This window comes from Meleagris gallopavo, chromosome 15, assembly GCF_905368555.1.
Source record: "Meleagris gallopavo chromosome 15, MGAL_WU_HG_1.1, whole genome shotgun sequence".
Classification (NCBI taxonomy): domain Eukaryota; kingdom Metazoa; phylum Chordata; class Aves; order Galliformes; family Phasianidae; genus Meleagris; species Meleagris gallopavo.
Window position 1 is genome coordinate 739,258 of NC_139418.1, and position 21,019 is coordinate 760,276.

General features: G+C 46.3%; 1 protein-coding gene across 7 annotated transcripts in view; it reads right to left on the reverse strand.

Annotated features, from left to right (window-relative positions):
• Nucleotides 1-1,424: 1,424 nt before the first annotated feature.
• UBE2D2 (ubiquitin conjugating enzyme E2 D2) overlaps nt 1,425-21,019 on the reverse strand; it is a 29,246-nt gene continuing 9,651 nt past the window's right edge. For 4 of the 7 annotated variants that reach the window (XM_085237087.1, XM_085237090.1, XM_085237085.1 and 1 more), the window contains exons 3-7: nt 18,502-18,533; nt 18,337-18,414; nt 18,143-18,248; nt 6,512-6,605; nt 1,425-3,066 (exon numbers count right to left, since the gene is read on the reverse strand). In XM_085237087.1, coding sequence (XP_085093213.1) covers nt 3,021-3,066; nt 6,512-6,605; nt 18,143-18,248; nt 18,337-18,414; nt 18,502-18,533 — 356 coding nt within the window. In that variant the 3' untranslated portion in view covers nt 1,425-3,020. Of the gene's footprint in view, nt 3,067-5,141; nt 6,065-6,511; nt 6,606-15,385; nt 15,423-18,142; nt 18,249-18,336; nt 18,415-18,501; nt 18,534-19,210; nt 19,280-21,019 lie in introns of those variants that run through there. The other 3 variants (XM_085237088.1, XR_014886705.1, XM_085237091.1) reach the window with 3 other exon arrangements.

Consider the following 21,019-nt stretch of genomic DNA (forward strand, 5'->3'; position numbering starts at 1 on the left):
TGCCAAAAGGCTGCGTGGCACCGAGGCTGAGCCGCAGGCGGCGCCGCGCAGCCATCGGCTGAGCTCCAACCTCGGCAGCTCTGCTGGCCTCTGGGCCGGGACATCACCTGGTGAGCTAACGGGCAACTCCTGCACAACGACGGCGTGGGAGAGGAGCACTGAGAAGTTTCTGAAACACACGGGATGGTGCAGCAGTACAGCACAGCGTGCAGCAGTGCTCTGCCTGCCGGAGCGGGGCTGGAAGGGGCACCGAGTGCTGACGGGCACAGCGCTGCACTGCCACAGCTCAGCCACCCAAACCATCCAACGCTTTGATTTAAAAAAGCATTTGCTGGAGCAGTGTGTGCAGTGTGTGCACCCCATGGGAGCGTCAGTGCAAAGCGAGCCGTGCGGAGTAGTGAAAATACGACATCAAGTTGAGAATGGACAGAGTGAAGAAGTTCATTGTCACAAACGTACGGCTCCCAGGAACTCACCAAGCTGGGCCCACAGCTTCCTGGCTATTTGAGCACATCAAGGCACAGCCAGGCTCAGAGCAGCTCCTGACCAAACCCTGGAAGGCTCTCCTGGGCAAACCCAGTTTCCTGAACCATGCTGTTTGCCATGCCCTCGGTGGGGGACTCCAAACTGTTTCATTTCAAAGGGAACAGTCATCCTAAATAGGACATATCTAAGCTGAAGTTATTTGGGCCTTAACTGCTACACTGCCATGCAGCTGCTCTGCTGCCAGCCGCACTCCTGTGCCTGTCAGCACTCCACCGCCTGCCCTCACAGCTCTCCTGACACCCCCAGAGCTCTTCCGGCAGCCGCTAGGTCAGAAAACAGAGCCCTCCTTTAGAGAAGCCGTGCTCAGGTGGCCCACTGGCTCCTACATCCTACCTGCTGTGAGGCTCCATCTCCAGCCCGCTCTCCTTGCTGTCTCTGGGCAGCACACAGCAGCCCCATGAGGGGCACGGGGACAGCCCCGGTGCTGTGAGAACGGGATGCTGCCGATCCCACTAGGAGAGCGGCTGCCTCCTGCTCCCTCCTTGCAGCACGCGGGGCCGCAGGAGCATCAGCCTGCACACTTAGAAGAGTTCAGCCCCAGCTACGGCCAGACACAGGACAAGGACAGACGAGAGCAGGCGCCTTAAGGCAGGCGTCCCAGGTCCAGCGGGTTCTTGCCAGGGCCGCAGCACTGGGCGCTACTGCTTTGCCAAGCAGCACGGAGGCCCGGTGGCTCCCAGCATTCACGGCCCGCACTCATCGCTCCCCCGCCCGCAGCTCCGTCACGCCTCTGCCTTCTGCGGGTCTCCGTGCAGCAGGAGGCGCCGCGCAGCTCAGCTCTCCTACAGCTCTGCGCAGGGACTGCAGAAGGCACAGCTCGCACTGCCGGCTGCAGGCGTGCGCACGAGGACACCGAGAGACGAGACGAGCAGAACAGGTTTAGACCAAAGGCAGTGGACATTTATTCCTCATTTGTGCAAGAGTGTAAAGATGCGTTTGAGAATGGATGGGACACGCTCCTGTGGCGGCAGAGCTGGGGGCCACAGCCTCTCCTGTATAGTCGATGGCTTTGTTTACATTTATACTAAGAGGAGAAACTTGCAGACTCACCTATTCACACGAATGATGCTGGCAAATACACTTGTATACAAAGAAAAGTTCCAAACTACATTTTTCACTAGATTCAAGTGAAGACTTTGTTCAAAAAAGACACATACAAGTACAATTTAAAAGTGTATGAACATTTGCAAATGTTTAGTGCAAAGTAATTATGTAAAAGCTACATTTTATGAAAGTTTGTGCTGATGTGTTTGGTAGTTTGTTTTTTTTTTTTTTTTAATACCCTTTTACATCCATTATTTTAATTACATAAGGTTTCATTTACCTACAGTACATATGCGTTGTGTTAGGTCCCATGCAAGTGGGAATAATACCATTAGGCTCTGTAAAATGTCACTGATTCTCTTTAAGTAAGCTGCTTATTTGGTTTTAACAGTCAGGTTCCTGGCACAAAACATCCTGCTCTGGTGTGAGAGCTCCAGCTCACGTCTGCCTCATTCGGGTGCAAAGCCTCGTGTGATGCAAACCAAACTGCTTCATGATTTTCAAATGCAACCGTTTGTGAATGCAGGAGTTCTAGAGAAATCCATCGTTAGTCTCAGCCTGTAACAAACTGCTCTTAATAATTAAAAGCCTATTCACACAGAGTTATATGTAATGACTGTAGTAATCAGTTTATTACACAGATTAATCATTCTTGAACGTACAAGCTCCAGGGGAGCAGTTGGGTTTTTAAATATACACAAGTTTTCTGTCAAATGGATTTTTACCCTTACATCCAGAAAGACCTAAGCAGTTAAAAAACTTAAGAAAAATAAGAGCTATTAGCTATGTATTAACTGAGAAACCACATACAAACCAAAAAGAGCATGAAGGAGGGGAGAGTTGAAACAAATCAACATCACTTGATGCACTAATAGCTCCGATCCATTTAAATGTTGACCAGTTAAACTCAGACCTTCAGCACAGGATGTGGGTACGGTTCAATTCATTGGTCAGAACATTTACCTAAGGTGTAGGTCCTTCAGAATAAAATGAATACAGAAACGGCTTCAAGTTCTTCACCTCGTTTTTCATAACTGTTATGAGTTTAAAAGGATTCCGCTCAAAATCCTTCATGGACCAACAACTCTGCCCCCAGAAACACTAACCCCCCCGCCTCTCCCATTCACATTTTATCACCCAATTTAAACGAACGAGGAATGCTTTTAGGCTCACAAAGTTATGACTGAAGAACCAGCTTTTCACACACACACTTCTCTGCTAGGAGTCAATGTTGGTACGGGGAAATACAGTATTTCTATTTTGTTGTTCCAAGTATGTACAACACGCAGCACTGCTGTATCAGGTAAACATGTGCACAGGGGAAGATGAGGCGTGGGCTCATAGAAAGCAGTCAAATGGAAATCAAAAGGACTTTCTCTTTCAGAGTTCCCCTATCTTTATTTGTAGAGGTTATCCAATAATTTCTTTAATTACATCGCATACTTCTGAGTCCATTCCCGAGCTATTCTGTTGTACCTGCATGTGTAAAAAGAGGATTTACTTAACATTGCATCCCAACAGCACCCAGCCCCACAGCTCAGTCAGTAACACCACATGAACTTGAGACCCTCCACAGCATCGCTGTTTCGCAGAATTAAAAGGAGCAAACGGAAGTACTGTGCAACAGGAGACAGACAAACCCCACCGCACTTTGTGGAGAAGAACTGACCCTGCCCTACTTAGAGTGAAGGCTTCTCTGCAATTCAAGGCACAAAACAGACCCAGAGAGGCATGAGAAGTATTTTCAGGAAGGCTTCACCTGCTCCTCTCCCAGCTGCTGCATCCCTGGGGAATTACCACTGCGGGGTTTTAATTGGGGCATTCTGGAAAACCACAGCCCAGTGCCTCCTCCCACCCCCCCCCAGCTCCCCCAGAAGTTCAGCCCAGTACCTGGGACACACCAAGTGCCAACCCTAACGGGCTCACACTGCGTTTAGCTTTGTGTTCATGGCTACCAGGACACACAGACTTGTCCACTACAAGTTTTTATTCTGAAGGCACACTCTGTTCCTTTCTCCCAGCCACCTGGAGCCCCTGCTCCCCTTTACAGCCAGAATCACATCCAGAGGAAGCTCAGGATAAAACAAAGCAGTGGTTGTGACTTACAGTACTAATAAAAGTTGTGTTTCTGACTACAGAATTCAAGTTGTTCTACAGAGTTTGCAGAAAAAGCATCACAAGGCAGGAAGTTTTCTAGTTATTTTTACCAACCAAGTTTCTGTGCTGCAATTTAGTCTGTAGATAAAAGTTCTTCAGCTTAAGAAAATCAAGAAACGACAGGAAAGCAACTGTCACTTGCTTTGAGAAAACTCAAAACCAAGTCCAGATGTGTGTAAGCACAGAAGTTCCTCACTCTGGAGGAAGGGGAAAAAACTCCTACATACAGTAAATAGGAAAGAGCAATCACACTTAGCTGAGACTGGACACATGCACTGCAAATCTCACAGCTCTGACTAAAAGCAAAATGCACAGAGTTTGAGAATCATTCTCCCTTCCCTCCTTGCTCTCATTAGACAACTCTGTAATTTCAGGAATTAACACCAGCGATCAGAGCTGGATGGGAACAAGGAGGTAAAGAAACCTCACATGATCACATGGCAACTACAACTACAGAGAAGGCAGTGCCACTCAGTGAGTTCTCTTGCCTTGCTCTCCACTGGCAGCCAGGCTTCCCACATCCCTCACATCCCTGAGCCTCTGGGCAGGGGCTGGGGAGCAGAACCCCTCCCACTGCTCAGAGCACAGCAAGCCCGAGAGCACCTCATGAAGCTGAACGTGTACAAGTCTATGGGGCCACACAACGTGCATCTCAAGGTCCTGAGAGAAGCAGCTGGTGTGGTTGCCAAGCTGCTCTCCATTGTATTTGACAAGTCATGGCTGTCAGGTGAGGTACCCAGAGACTGCAGAAAGGGAAGCATCACTTCCAACCTTCAAGAAAGGGAGAAAGGAAGACCAAGGAAACTACAGGCCTGTGACCCTCAACATCTGTGCCTGGAAAGATGGAGCAGATCTTCTTGGAAAGCACATGAGAGATGAGGAGGTTATCACAGACGGCCAGCACAGCTCCACCAAGGGCAGAGCGTGCCTGACCCACCTGTGGCCTTCTATCATAGAGCCACGGCACTGGTGAAGAAAGGAAGGTAAACTGCTGTCACCCACCTGGGCTTCTGCAAGGCCTCTGCCATGCCTCACACCACATCACCACGTCTAAACTGAAAAGAAATTCATTTGAAGGGTGGGCTGATCAGTGGATACGAAATGGTTGGTCAGAGCCAGAGGGTTGCAGTCAACAGCTCCATGACAAGGGGAGGCTGGTCACAAGCCCAGGGGTCCATCCTGGTGCTCTTCAATGTCTTTATGAATGACACAGACAGCAGAATCAAGTACACCCTCAGCAAGTTTGCTGATGACCAAGATGGGCAGTGCAGTTGACACGATAAAAGGAAGAGGTGCCATCCAGAGGGACCTGGACAGGCTGAGAAGTAGGCACACGTGAATCAAACAAGGTTCAGCAAGGCCAAGGTGCTTCACCTGGGTCAGGGCAATCCCCGATATGCAGACAGACTGGTAGAAGACCTCACTGACAGCAGCCCTGAAAACAAAGATTCGGGGTTCTGGTGTGCTCACAGCGTGGAAGGACAACAGTATCCTGAGCTGCACCAACAGAGGGACACAGGCAGGATGGTGAGGAAAGGGATTGCTCCCCTCTGCTCTGCCCTCATGAGGCCCCACTGGAAAACTGCATCCAGGCCCCGTGCCTTCAGCACAGGACAGACACGAGGCTGGTGGAGCAGGGCCAGGGGAGGCCAAGACGACATTCAGAATGTGGCAGTACCTCCTCACAAGGAAAGCCTAAGGATGCCAGGCATCTCCAGTGTAGAGAAGAAAAGGCTCTGGGGAGACCTCACTGTGACCTTCCAAGTACCTGAAGGGAGATGATTTATAAGGAGATGATGATGATCTGACAATGGGAGTGGGAACGGTTCTCAACTAAAAAGGGGAGACTTAGGTTACATGGTGAGAAGAAAATTCTTTATTCAGATGTGGTGAGGCTGTGGCATTGGCTGCCTGGGAAAGCTGTGGGTGCCCTATCCCTGCAGGTGCCCAAGGCCACGGACGGGGCCCTGGGCAGCCTGAGCTGGTGGGAGGCAACCAGCCCAAAGCAAGGAGATTGGAGCTGGATGGGCTTTAAGGTCCCTTCCAACCCAAACCATTCTATGCTTCTATGCTTAAACTGGTGCCTTTAAACAAAACAATTTAAACCTTCTCATTAGTGGACTTCTCTTCAGCTTTGCAGTTCACTTCAGAAGCAGTTTGTGTCTTCCCACCCTCTCTCTACACCACTTGTTCTTTTCTTGGGTTGTCAAATGAAGATGAAATAGTATTTTGTTATTTCTTTGCTTGCATGACTCCATCACCAACAGCTAGCATGGAAACATCCTCCCACCGAAGTAACTTGTTCTCCCTCTGCTGGCTATGTAGGATTAAAGCACACAGTGAAACTGGTGAGATTTCAGAAGCCTTAACTGAGCATCATACGAAACACATTTGCACTGCTCACTCTACATTTTCATTAAGCAAACCTGCAATTAACAGCTACCACACTAATGACAAACTATTGTGTAGAATGAAAATGCAGTAAGAAACCCAAAGAAGAACAACATCTCTGCTTACTTCTACTGGAAAATGTGTCTTTTTTTTCCTACAGCCATGAAAAGCTGTCAAAATAGCTGTATTACACAAGCCATGAAAACCTAAACCCACCACATTTACAGTGTTAGAAAGAAAAAAAAAAAAAAAAAAAAAAAAAAAAAAATCAAAGTTCACACTTCTCTCCAAGAAGCGTGGTTGGTTTTTTTCAGTTCCCTTTTACTATTAAAGCATCAACTCTTTACTTCACACTTTTGGCTTCCATACTCACTTTTCTCTATCTGTTTTGTAGATCCGTGCAATCTCAGGCACTAAAGGATCATCTGGATTGGGATCACACAACAGAGAACAGATGGACAAAAGTACTAGGGAGAGAGAAAAAACACTGCATTAGTTTAAATACAGTTGAAGACACCTGCAGAAGTCAGGCAGCCTACTTGCTTCCCCCAGACATGAGTATTAGCAGCACGTCTTAAAAGCACGAGCAGTAATCCCACATCCTCCAGCCAAGCCATTTTGGACAAAAGTTTTAACTCATCAACTGTGCGTAACTACAGGTTTTTCCAGTCTCACCACCACAACTGGGAATCCTCTGGACAGGAACATCCCAGTAGGACCTTTAAATCCTAAGGGAGAAGTGTACTGTTTGAAAGCCTTCTCAGAAACATACCTGCTATTATACTTGAAATTCAGCTGCTTCATTCACACCAGACACAAAGCACTGAACACAGAAGCATCAGCATGAACAGGTACTGCATATATCCCACGTCCCACTTGCACGATGCTGCCTAGCACAGCATCAACCTGCATCCATGTAAGGAGCCAGAAGACTACAGACAGATGCGTGCATTCCTACACTCACAGCAAGCAGAAGAGATGAAGAGGTGTAAGTTAAGCACCTCAGGACAATGCTACACGAAGCACTCAAGGGCTTCTTGCCCCCTAAGGAATGCCAAACGTTCCTTTGATTAAAGCTGGCTGAATGCATACAAACAGTGCCACTCCATGGCCCCCCTCCATCAACAGCACAGAGTTGTCACAAGGCCTCTTCCAAGCACCTTGGAGATGGCAGCAACTACAAGTTTGAAGGCACCGATCTGTCAGAACTTCCAGCAGTTGCTACTCTGTCTGAAACACATCAGTTACAAAGAGAGAGCAGCATGCATTCCACAATTCACTTAAAAACAAAACAAAAAGGGAGCTTATAAGAAAGTTCTAAAAGAAAGGCTCCTCCTGTTTAGCTATACCTTGGCAGAACAGGCCTCACATTTGTGCAAACTGCAGATTTTAAATAGGACAGAAGTGAAAACTTCAGGAGATACTCAGTGATGAGCACAAGAACTCAGGTCAGTTTTCCATGTTTCTGTAGACTCATCACAGGCACAGTAGGCATTTCAAGTCAAAAGCTTCCAGAACAAGTTCACTAGTAAGCTCTGTTCCTGATTTAAGTGAGCATACTTCCTGCTCTCAAATGAAGAGCAATCTCTTCCTCCAACATCCTCTTCCACTTTGGATCAGAACAGCACCTCTGCCTCCAAAGAGCTGCCCATCTCCAACCAGACAGAGCTCTTCATCACATGTGGTTCCAAGAATTGAGACCTCCAGGATGGGTGGTTGTAACTGGCAACTACAAGAACAGCTCTGCCCCACTACTACGTAAGAATTCAGTAATATGGGAACCAATCCACCCATCACTGTCCCTGTAGAGTCTGGGCTTTGCATCCCAGTGAAGTCTCTGCTGAAAGTAACCTTTAGCAAGGAGAACATCTTCTGCACTTCGTAAATATTAAACAGCACAAAGGCTCACCATCAGAAGTGCATCTACAAACAGCTTTTAATTTCACATTCCTTTTGGTCTCAAGAACTTCACTACCAGCCATCTATTGCATTAGTTAAGTTCCACAAACTTACAGTTTAAGGGACAACTGGGATTTAAGTTTTAAATCCACTGTTGCCAATTTCACTCTGTACCCATGACTTTCCACTGCTCACTCATAATAAAAGAGACACAATCAGTTACCCCTCAGACCACTCAGACAGCTACCTGTCTGAACACGGCCTCAGAGCTTAATGATTTAGCTGTGTGCCAGGGGCACACGGGAACCACTAGACCTGAACTGCTGTCCCTTACCAAGGCTGAAAGAGAGGGCTGACAAGGCTGTAAGAAACACAGCAGTTCATCCCCTTTAGCTCTTTCTACCAGTTTCAGCTTTGGTCTCTCTTCACCTTAGACACACCTGCAGCCAGCCAGTACAGCCTGAACACGGCAGGTTTCAGTAGCTCCTTTTCTGCAGCCTTTGTCTTCGTATTTCCAGACTCCACGGACAGGCACTGAGGTCTCCTCAGGTGACAGGATGAGTAAGAACAGCTAACATCCATTTCCTCCTTTAAACAGAAGGAAGGAATCAAGCCAAGGAGCACTGGAACAGGCACTAAAGGGCCACGGCCACAAACTGCTGGAGGTTAAGGAGTACTGGGACACGGCTCTCAGACACAGGGTTTGAGACCCGGATGGCACTGCACAGAGCTAGGGGTTGGACTCAGTGATCCCTGTGAGCCTTTTCCACATGGGAACATTCCATCTCCATGATTCCATCCAGTTCTGTTTTACCACAGTCCCTTAGTTACCACAGATGACTTTGCACAAGATGGCTGGGCCCAAAGCAGCTGCACCCACCTGCAAACCCCCGTTCAGTCCCATCTGCTCACTCTCCCCAGCCACTGACAGCTCACCCCGCAGCTCCTTGCACACCTCCCAGCAGCCCTTTCCCAGCACAGGCAGGAAGGACAGGCTGCTGCTCCATGCCCACAGGGCTAAGGAACCCAGTGACACCGCTCTCAGCATGGCCAACTCGCTGGTCACTACAGAGAACGCTGCCAGCACTCCTCCCTGAAAGAGGCTGTGCTTTATTAGAACTCCACCACCAGCTGGGCGCTCTCAGCAGTGAGTTCTGGCATACCAGTAACTGCAAAAACAATCCCTACATTTTGTTTTGCAGTAGATCACCTCTATCCTAGCATCTCTCCAAAGTTTTAGAAACTGGACTCCATCATGCAATTTCAAGCTGCACTGTTGGTTTTTTTTAAAAAATCATTGATCAGAACTGTTCTCCACTACTTGCTCTGACTTGTAACTTCAGATCTTTCAGTTTTATCTCTACAGCTTCAGCAAGCAAAGCAGTTTTAACTGGAATTTATTTCAAGTGGTTTAATTTTGATAGGCTGCCGAAATCAGCCAGCTGTCCAAAACAAATTCAGGAAGTTCTTCTGCTGAGCACACAGGCACAAGTTTGAGACCAACCAAGGTCAGCAGCCTACAGACCACCATTAAAGCCCCTGGAAAGAAAGAAATATACCCTGACATAAAGTTTAAGAACCCAAATGTAAGAGGAAAGAGCAAATAGTTTGCAGATCTTTATGAGTGTCAGTTATTTCTATGAGCTCTTTAGTGCAGTAATTAACTAAGCCAACACTGTGGAAAGAGATGAGCAGACCATCTTCTGCAGGGCAAGTGAGTATTGCTGGAATGAATTCCACAGTAGAGCCTTGATATTCATTGTCAAATGCAATATTAGCAGAACAGGTATAGTGCACTGCAGTAAAAAAGTTCAGAGCAGCAAGTCTCGTGAGCACAGCATTAGGCTGAAGGTGGTGTTGCAGCTTGGAACCAAGAGGTTGAGTCCACTTATTAGAATTTTGGAGTGACGCTTCCTACAGCAAATGAACTACTGCAGACTATACAGAGTGACTGTTTTATGCCATGGTCTGTTCATCCTGCTCCATAACACACAAGGCTGCTGCAGGGCTGGTGGAGCATCAGTTTGATTGCACTTCAAGTCTTTCGCTGAGAGATGTTAATAGTGTGGGAGTGTGCCTTCTTCAGGATCTGGGTTTGCATTTGTCAGTAATAGCAGAATAGATAAAATTTAACTTCCCACTGACTCAGATGGTTCAAGTACTGAGTTATTTCTCATCCATTCACTCTTAACTGCCAAAGCAGTCCAGCCTGTAGCAAAACATCAAGCAAATTAAAGCAGTCTGTTAAAGCCTCCTTTCATTCAGAAATTGGTTTTCCTCCAGCTTTGTTTTTCTTCCGAGAGCACAGCCTGTTTAACTCCAATACATCAACTGTGAACTCCATCTATCTCCCGCAGACAATGAGAACAGCTTATCCTTTAGAGGACTCCTCCCTTCTATGAACTAGCACAGAGCAAGTACTTCACAACCTTCAAACAAGGAATCGGGAGAACAGAACTAATCAAGGAGGGAGACTGTTAACAAAGTGCCTCTAAAGAAGCAGTGGGCTTAGCTCCCCCACGGAGTGCTGATAAGGCACTCTCCAGCAGTCTGATCACTCAACACTTGATATCAGTTAAGGATGCTCAGCAACGTGCTCTCTGAAGCCAGTTGAGCCTACCAACGTAACAGAGCACATCCCCGATCTAAGTCTACGTGCAGGACTTCCCTTTACACTATATAATGCTCCAAAATTCAGGGGCAGTCTGTCTCAAGGTAGCTCCAACGTGCAGAGAACCATGCCATTTCCAGCTTGTCAACAAACCCAGCACGCTGTTGCTGCGAGATTCACCTCGCCTTCTCAGTAGGCTTTTGTGCTGTGTTCCTGAATCACTGACAGCGGAGCCTGCCATTGGGCACTTCTATCCTTCCCACTCTGCCAACCTGAGATGGAAACTGCAGGTAGCTGCAAGTTCAACATGCGAGCTCCACGGCTGCACTTCTTCTGCCACGACCAGCTCAGTCATTACTCAGGACAGGACTCACGACGCAGGCTCTGTGCACATCCTTCCAGTGCTGGCCAAATGAGCAGCACGGAGAACCACCAAACCCACCAACTGCTACTGGAACACACAACTTAAGAGACACATCAAGATCCCACAGTACAGCAGCAAAGACACCTTTACGAACCGCAGCCCCCATGGAGCCCACTGGGGAGAGTAAGCTCCACATCCAGAAGTCTTTCCTAGAGTTCCAGCAGGAAAAGGAAGTCAAGAGGACCCATGGCAATCAAGTTCTGTTGGTGGCAGGGATGATCATCAAGTGCATCATGCAGTTCTGGCACTTTTGCATTCCTGGGACATGCAGCTGCACTGACAGTAGTTTTAAGGCCAGAAGAAGTTGTGTACCAGCCTAGTGCAGGACACCTCTCACAGACGTGCAGACAATTAGACCAAGTCTAGTCCTTATCTGCTGTAGGAAAAGTTACCACTGAAAGCCCCTATTTAAGCCTCATTAGGAGCACTAAAGCTACACTTCTAGTTTCTCTAGATATCAGCACTACAAAAGGCCAATACCAGCTCTGCACTATCACACCATACTGAGACTGTGATCCCAGCTAATTAAGAAAAAAAGATGCTATTTATGTAGAAGCCTGATTTGTGACCCCAAGGCACAGACTTCCACAAGATTACCAGGAAGAACTGATGATCGCTGCTGCTTTCTCAGTGCAGAAATCATCTTCAAGTACAGAAGTCAAATGTTGTATTTGTTAAGAAAGCCAGAGTGGGTCTCATATCAGTGACTTCCAACAAAACTTGGCTCAGTAGCCATTCATCCATAGGCCAATTCAGGACGAGAAGCAACTGAGGAGCAATGGAATTTCTGGATGAACCAGAGAAAAGAAATTAAAAAGCAAACACCAATTCCAAGCTAATGAGGTACCTGAAAGAAGCTTCTTAACTGGTGTTCTGGCTCAACTGCTGCTTGGCACTATTACTACTCTCTGAACAGGTCCAATCTACAACCAATCCAGGACTATAAAATGTTTCCCTGGGTTCCAAGGAGCTCAGGTCAGAAACAGCTAAGGCATTCACCAACGTTCTGCCTCCATAAAGACCCTGCTCATCTTAACTTTTATGTTAAGGGCAAAGAGCACTCGAGTACATCAGTGCAACGAGGAGAACAGAGCAGCTGCCCTTAAAGAGAAGTTATCCCTCTAGAGTCAATTCCTGTAAGGGGCAAAAGGCCTCATCAGACCAGGCCAGTCTTCTCTGAAGACCCATCCAAAAGAAGATCCATTTCTAAGGAGAGGACAAAGACTGTACCAAGAAAGTTCCTTTCACAGTACTGACAAAGTGACGAGAGCTCCTTTCCCTGTCAGGTTGTCAGGACAGCAGGATACGTACTCAGCTACCAGCCCTGGCTCAAGTCACACAGTCATCTCAAGATCACCATATAATCAAAATGCTGTGTGCTAACACAGAGCAGGAATTCAAGAAAAGGGCAGTGCCAGCTGTTGTACACCATGCCAATAGCAGGAGCCCACCCTTCTCTGCTCTGCTCCAGGCAAATCACAAATACTATGCCACTAAGTCCTTCCTTTAGACAGGGATTAGCTATCCTTCTAGAGAACAGGCTACCAGCTCTGACAGCACTTTGCTTTTTGATCTTGCTTGTACACAACGCATGCTTTTCAACATCAAAGTAATGAGGCTCAGGTTTAGCTTAGCCTGATACTCTGGGGACTACAAAAGCTTAGACAGCATGCATTTGAGCTTTGGACACAGCACTGCTCGGGAACTCAACTCCATTCCAGGGGCCTTATGCAGCTCTCCTACTCCCCAGGACAGCTAAGGTTCCTCCTTTCCTAACCATCAGCCCTCCACATCCAGGTCCAGTGCTGCTTGGGGCAACTTGCTGCTGCTAAGGTGCACACCTGAAGGACTTCCACAGAGAGGACTTACAGGCTTTCTGCTGATGCACAGAGCACTCCTAGATGGGTTTTACAAAACTTCACTTAGCAGCTTTCAGCTCTGCATGTGGAGCTGACAGTGCATCAGGACTACTGTGAATACCAAGGCAGAAGCTGAACCACCATCTCTGCGTACAGCACAGGCAGTCACTCAGCATGCCATAATATAAAAATGCTCAGAAGAGTATTTTGGGAGATACTGAACGCAAAGTACTTGACTGCTGAAAGTGTTTCTAATGTTCTAAAGTCTCTAATAACCAGCACTGTAAATGATACCACGCAGATTTAGCTTTATGTTCTTGATTTTCTTTTTTTTTTTTTTAAACTTCAGTATCACTATAGCTGATATATTTTGCAATTTGATAAACTGACTTCAAATAAAAGTTCTCATATACAGAAAATGAAGTGACAAGTAAACACGAAACCTGCTGAGGTTCTGCCCTCTCATTGATACAGAATAAAAATCTCAAAACTGACTGCTGGAAAAAATATTTGCCTGTACAATCACTAATTTGAGTTTCAGACAGCCCTTTGTCTCACCTTCAGAAGCATCTGGGATCTGAAAGTTCCAGAGTTTCACCAGAGCCAGCTAACTGCCCACAACCAGGTTCTGTAAGTCCAGCTGACTTACAGCCATCTCCAAGGACAGACTCCACAGCTTCTTGCCAGCCTGCACTGGTGCTCATGCCTTCTATCAAGAGGAGCTTCTCAAAGTTTAGAGGGAACCTCTGGTCAGATGTGGGCCTTCTCCATGAGGAAACTGGAGACCTGGTCACAATGGATGTGGAGAAGGCTGAGCTGAGGCTAAAAATGACTTCTTTGCCTCAGTCTTCACTGGCAGCAGCTCCAGCCACAGTGCCCAAATTGCAGAAAGCAAAGGTAAGAACTGGGAGAAGGAAGGTCTGCCGCTGGAAGTGAAGATCAGGTTTGAGACCACCTAACAAACTTGAAGGTGCACACATCTACGGAACCAGGTGAGATCTATCCCTGCGTTCTGAGGGAACTGGCAAATAAAGGTGTCAAGCTGCTATCCAGCATATTTGAAAGGTTGGTGAAGTTCCCACTGGCTGAAGAAGAGGACACAAAACCCCCATTTTGAAGAAGGGAAAAAAGAAGATCCAGGGAACTACAGGCTACTCAGCCTCATCTCTGTGCCTGGCAAGATCCCTTTAAGGTCCTACTGAGGGGCACGGAAAACAAAGAGGAGATGATCAGTAGTAAACAACATGGCTTCACCAAGGGCAAGTCACACCTGACAAACTTGGTGGCTTTTTATGATGGAGTGACAGCATCAGGGGATAAATGGAGAGAAACCGATGTCATCTGCCTGGACTTGTGCGATGGGTTTGACACCATCCTGCATGACAGCTGGTCACCAAACTGGAAGAAAGTGCATTTGATGGGTGGACCACTCACTGCATAAGAAACTGGCTCAATGGTCACACTCAGAGAACTGTGGTCAACAGCTTAATGTCCAAGCACAGACCAGTTATGAGAGGTGTTCCTCAGGGACTGGAGCTGGGACCAGTGCTATTTAACGTCTTTGTAAGCAACATGAACAGCAAGTTTGGAGATGACTCCAAGCTGAGTGGTGCAGTTGACATGCTAGAGGGAAGGGATGATATACAGAGGGACCTGGGCAGGCTGGAGAGGTGGACCCGTAACAGCCTCATGAAGTTCAACAAGGACAAGTGTAAGGTTTTGCAGGTGGGTCAGGGCAATTCCAAGCACAGATACAAAATGGGCAGAGAACAACTTGAGAGCAGCCCTGAGGAGAAGGATTTGGGAGTGTCAGCTGATACAAGACTTAACATGAGCTGGCAACATGCTTGCAGACCAGAAGGCTGCATCAAGAGAGACGTGACCTGCAGGTCAAGGGAAGTGATTCTGCACCTCTAGTCTGTCCTTCTGAGACCCCACCTGGAGTACTGCATCCAGGTCTGGGGCCCCCAACAAGGACATGGAGCTGTTGGAGCAAGCCTAGAGGAGAGCCACACCTCCCCTGCAAGGACAGACCGAGAGAGCTGGGACTCTTTAACCTGGAAAAGGCTCCGTGGGAACCTTATAGTGGCCTTCCAGGATCTGAAGGGGACTTACAGGAAAGCTGGGGAGGGACTTTTATAAGGGCAGGTAGAGACTGGATGAGGGGAAATGGCTTTAAACTGGAAGAGGTTAGATTTAGACTAGATATTAGGAAGAAATTCCTTACTGCGAGGGTGGTGAGACACTGAAACAGGTTGTCCAGTGAGGCTGTGAACATTCCCCTGGAACATTCAAGGCCAGGCTGGATGGGGCTGTGAGCAACCTGGGCTAGAGGGAGGTGTCCCTGCCTATGGCAGCAGGGTGAAACTAGGTGATCTTAAAGGTCCGTTTCAGCCCAAAAGGTTCTATGATCTAAGTTGAATTCTTTAAGTGAATGAGATTGAAGTTACTCACTAGGTAGGGTCTTCCAATGCACCAAACTCCATGGCTCCTTTGTTGAACACCCAGCACACACAGAAACACAAAGAAAGAGAGCAAGTTGCCCAATCTTTACTGAAGAAATACTTCAGTTTAACACTCAACTTGCACAGTACTTGCCAAGCTCAAGATAAAGTAGGTTTTCCCAAATATGCCTGGGAACAATTAAAAGCAGGTGAAGACACTTTATTCTCCTGTTACAGATTACAGATTCTTATTTATTAAGACAGTGATAACACTTCTAAGTTTATGCATTCTGCTTAAGCTTTGGAATCAAGGTAACCAGCAAGGTGTGTTTACAGTTAGATCTGGAGATCGTATATTTGACAATATGTACTCTTCAACCAATATCTACTTCAGAATTACTAACAGAGTTATTCATACTACTATCTCAGGAGTTCAGTGTTGCTCTCCCCTATCCTCCAAAATCCATTCTGAAGAAGTGGTAAGCATTAGGAAAGAAAGCAAACCCAGGATGCCAGTCACCTCTACTACCATGGTCACAATCACTTCAAATTACTTACAGTGGCAGAGAAATTCCCCTGGTCATTTAGCAGCCTGAAATCAAGTTTCTGATAGCCCTGAGCTCAGCCACTAGCTATCTCACCCTGCAAAGAGGGCAGGTTCCCAATTCAGATATGCTAGCCTGCCCTTTGGAGCAGCCTGCCATCTCCACAGCAAGGAGCCACAATCCCAACCTTTACCACTTATGTTATCCTAATTAATTAGCACTGCCATGATTTTCCTCAGCATTTCCACCACAAACAGATGCTATAAGCAGTAAGTCACTGCACACCACTTACACTTTCCCCTTGCAGGGGAGAGTAAAAAGCGGCACAATCAAGAACTCTGGCCACGGTAACTGCAACATAACGTCTCATCTGCATGAGCTGCTGGTAACGTCATCTGCCAGATGCCTCAGAAAGAAGCTGCAAATGATAAGCTGTTAAATGGAAGAACTGTTTCTAGTATTTCTCAAGAGAAATACTAGAGAAAGCACACCTTTCCCCAGACCCACAGTGCTGCTTCTGATGGGATGCAAGGCATTAGTTATTCAGCATAAAGCTGCAGTCCTGTTATTCACAGGAATTACCTAACCCAACAGCTTTTCCTATCAGCAACACATCTGCTCTTCACTAAGGCACACCAGGAAGTCACTAGGGAGCTGACATGGCCCTGAAGTCTGTAACGATGCAGCTGCAGCCTCACTGAAAACAAGATTTCCACCCCAGAAGACTGACGCTGTCTTCGCAGAATTTATTTGTACTTGATCAAGACAGGAATGCCTCTTCCAACTCTTGCCTGTTGGTAATTTGGTCTACTTTCTTACAGAAAGCATCTCTTATTTCTGACAGAAGACACCCATCAGCATTTCTTTTGCTGCCTTTAACCCTATCGTGAATTAACACCAAGTGAACCCCAGTAAGACTTCACTGGTTAGATCTGCACGCATTCTGTGTACACGCAGGAGAGTTTGCAGAGAGTTCATATGAAAGCACAATGAGAGACAACTGGTCAGTAGTAGATATGCACCTATCTCAGGAAGCATGCTTTAGGAGTGACAGAACAGCCTCACTGATCCCACAGCTTAGTCTAACTAAGCCAGGATGCAGTTTGAAGAGGATCAGAAAAAGGAGTTCAAGGCAGAGGAAGAAAGGAGCTGGAAAAGCATACTGCAACTGGATTTGGTTCATAAATTAAGTCAAGGTACATTTTGTGATTAAAGCTCTCTGACAGCCATTAATAGCAAGTCTGCTGATGCTCTCAACTAGCCTCTTAACTTCTCACCCTACTTCTGTCATAATCCCAGTGTATACTCCAGTGTTTACGTGCTATTGATCATCCCACAGGATGTATGCTAACTTCAGAATCCCTAAAACAAGTGAAAAATAACATATCATGCCACACTACACACTCTGCAGCTGCAGAATTCTAACCAATTACACTGTGATTAAATGGTGTATATGTTAACACTGCCCTCGTACTTCCAACAGGAGCTGGTGCTCCACAGAAAGCATTTGTAATGAAAGCTCTATGAGAGCAGTCATTTGCTCTTCACTGGCACTATTCCTCCAGTTTCCAAGTTACAGTAAGGACTTTCAGCTTTGTGCAACAGCAGATTCACTGCTGTCAAGAGACAAGATATTGTTTTGTCTTTCCGTCTCTCTTTTTTACAAATGCCACGTTCTCAGCTGGACAGAGGGTGTAGGAATTTGTGAGCTCAGTAAAAGGGAAACAGTTAAGATAAGTAAGGACTCATCTGCTTGAACTGAAGAGTGTCTGAGAACATCACATGTGTGGAGAAGAACTGCATGTTTTTGTTGGCCTTCTTTAAAAGGCCGCTGCAACTTTCTTTCATTTCACATCATGTACAGTTTCAACACTGGACTCTTTTGTCATGGACTACATGTTTTTAAGTTCAAACCTTTGTACTAAAGCAGAGCTTCCTGCACTGAACTGCCAAGACCAAGTACTTAATTCAGTAAGACTTAATGGATCTATCAGCAAAACTAAACTAAAATTCCTTCTCCCTACAGAAGGAAGGAATTTGATGATCCAGGGCTTGTGAAGAACAGGTTACAAACTACACATGGGGCTACAAGGCTGAAGCTGTGATCACAGAAGCAGTTAATGCTAAGAATGCACTACTTTTTTTTTTTTTTTTTTTTTTTTACATTCTAAACCTAGATCAGTAATTAGAGCAGAGTAAAATTAAGTGAGCATTGGAGGTACCTTTTGAAATAGTTAGTGCTGGGGACCACTGTGATCGTAGAATATCAAGACAAATGCTGCCATTACTGTTAATATTTGGATGATAGATTCTTGTTGTAAATGCAACCTGCAGAAGAAGGAAAATGTCAGTGTAGGCTCACAAATGTACATTACACCACATGGTAATGAACAGATCTACTGCACAAGACACTCACCTTAGGTGGTTTGAAGGGATAATCTGTTGGGAAGTGAATTGTCAAGAAAAATACTCCACCTTGATAGGGACTGTCATTCTGTTAAGGAAAAGGAAACGCTGCAGTTTGAGTTTTTACAAGAAGACTGGTCATAGAAACTATGAACATCAATTCTCTCATACTTACTGGTCCCATTATTGTAGCTTGCCAGTGGAACACTGAAAAAGAAAGAGATTTACTTTGGTTGGAGAAATTCAAGTAATGAATACTTAATGTCACGAGAAAGCAGTGCAGAAAGTCTATTTTAAAAACAAAACCTTCTGAGAAACTGCAAGGACACCAGCCAAAAAGCTGAACAGAGACAGGTGATGCACTCTGTATTTCATGTACTTTTGGTCCACGCTTTCAGAAATTGTTGTGGTAGCATACCTGTGCTGCACCCTGAAGGAAATCCCAGCACAAAAAGACCACAGAGTTTACTCACTGTTTCAGACCCGCCAAGTTTGAACATTCAATTAGGTAGTTTCCAATGAAAGCCTACCATTACCTGAATCAAAGCCCAGTTTCCAATAGCTGCACTGCCCTTTCAGAGTGAGTTACAGCAAAAGCACAGAGGAATTTCACTCCTTTCCTCAACGGGATCCCTCCTGTCTGGCTCCTCAGCTGAACCAAGGGTCAGCCTAAGCCTTGTGTATTCCACGTGTAAGGAGCCCACCTGCAGCCAGCAGTGTCCTGACCGGACATTGACCTTCAGCCTCCACAGAAGCACGAACATTTCATTAAGGCAACAGAAAGTAATACAAGTCATAGAAGAACTTCAGAATGAGTCTGCTCAACACTTGAGATCGGTGTGCCAGAATACTTTAGGTTAAATGGAAAAAAAATTAAGTCTCACTCATGTGCATCTGTCCAAGAGAACATCTTAATCTGGTAATACAGAAGGCTTGTGAAGAACGTCTTTATGCTGCAGAACATAAGGAAAATAATCAGTGCTGTTAATCTGTAATGAAGTTCCCCAACACGTACTTCAGGGTTCTTGCTTTCTCTTAACACCCCAAAGTTCATAGCACCCTAGTTTAACAAGTTATTTCTTAGGTATTACGGGAATCTTCCTCTGCCAGGATGTGGCTGCACCACGTCTTTAGAAGTGGGGAGCAGAACACAAGCTGACCCCAGTTGTACAAGGCACAGAAGTTGAAGCCATCTGCAGCTGCACACTTGTCGTGCAACCAGTGCCCTCAGCTTCCACCACCCCCCCGGCCAAAAGGCAGCTGTGACACAGCAACACTGCATGCCCTGCTCCAGCATGGGTTGTTTTTAACTGCACACTGTACAGGCACTGCAAGCGAGTGAATGGAAAGAAAGAATGGAAAAAGGCAGAAACAGCCCTGCCAAGACTCAAGTACAAAAGCAGCTGGTTCAAGTAGCAGGTTCTGTAACAAAGGGTATTCCAGCTGCTGACAGCAGCTAGCAAGGAGAAACTACGTTCAGCTAGGCTCAGGAAATCAAGGCAATGCCTCGTTTTCAAACATGACATTCACCCATTTTAAAAGGTTCAGAGCGAGTCACTGATGGTAGCTGGAGGGGAGAAGGCTGGAACAAGAGGACAAAAGGATAGCAAAAAGACAGTGAGGAGTGCCACACCAAAGAACGCTGAAATTTTCACATGCATCAGCAGATGCTGGTTAAGAGTGACTCCAGCTATGCTGCAATATATATACAAATACTGGATGTTAACTTGAACACCTCTGCATGCTAGGAAGACCAACTGTGACACCTCATCACAGCCTTAGACCAGGAGAAGCCAGAATCATACTACAATCTGGTAATGTAATCCCAGCCCTATTTCCCAAACAGAGGATGGAGCCAAGCGGAGGATGACAAAACCACGTTATCCAAAGGGAAAACGCGTCCAGTCCCTACAGTTAACAAAGCAGAAGCAGCTTTTCCCATTGCAGAGTTAATGAAACACTGGGATGAGCTGCTGACACATGGAGACAGTTTACATCAACTGGACTAGGAAGATATCACTCTGAAAGCACAGCATGTTTTGAACTCTGAGAAACAACCTGACAAGGCAAGCCAGGCAGGCCTAGAGCACAGACAGCACCGTAAGAAAGGCACTGCTGTCACTGGTATTCAGTTACATCCACCAGAGGGTGAGCTCTCAACCGTGGAAGATTTTCAAGGATCTACCAGAAAGGTGACACAAAGACCTGAGTATTACTGCCAAAGCAGGAAAGCTTTGAAGTAGCCCTCAGCCACTCTGCTCAACTCACGTTACCTCCTCCTCCTCCAGACAGCCCTGATGTCTGACACGCTTCTGAAACAAAGTAGATCATTATGGCACAAGTCCAACTTGCAAGTTTGTGGGAAGAAAATCCTCAGGTTGGCTCTGCACCTTACTGAATCCCCTCCCACACACCTGCAAGCTTCTTAGAAATAGCATTCCTAAAGCAGGAAAGCGGCAGAATACCCACAGGTTTGTTAGTAGTGCTAGAAGCCCTCAGAACCAGGTACAGCTCCCACCTGCCTGAAGGCACTGCTAAGCAGTAATGCCTCCACAAAAAGAGAAGGAATCAGTCTTTTCATTCTCCAGTGAAGTGCTCTTTTTTAACCTAGTCTAAGACCTATGAATTTAAGTTTCTGTACACCGCAGAATTTCCAAATAGCTCAAAGGAGATTAACTGCTAAAACTGATCAG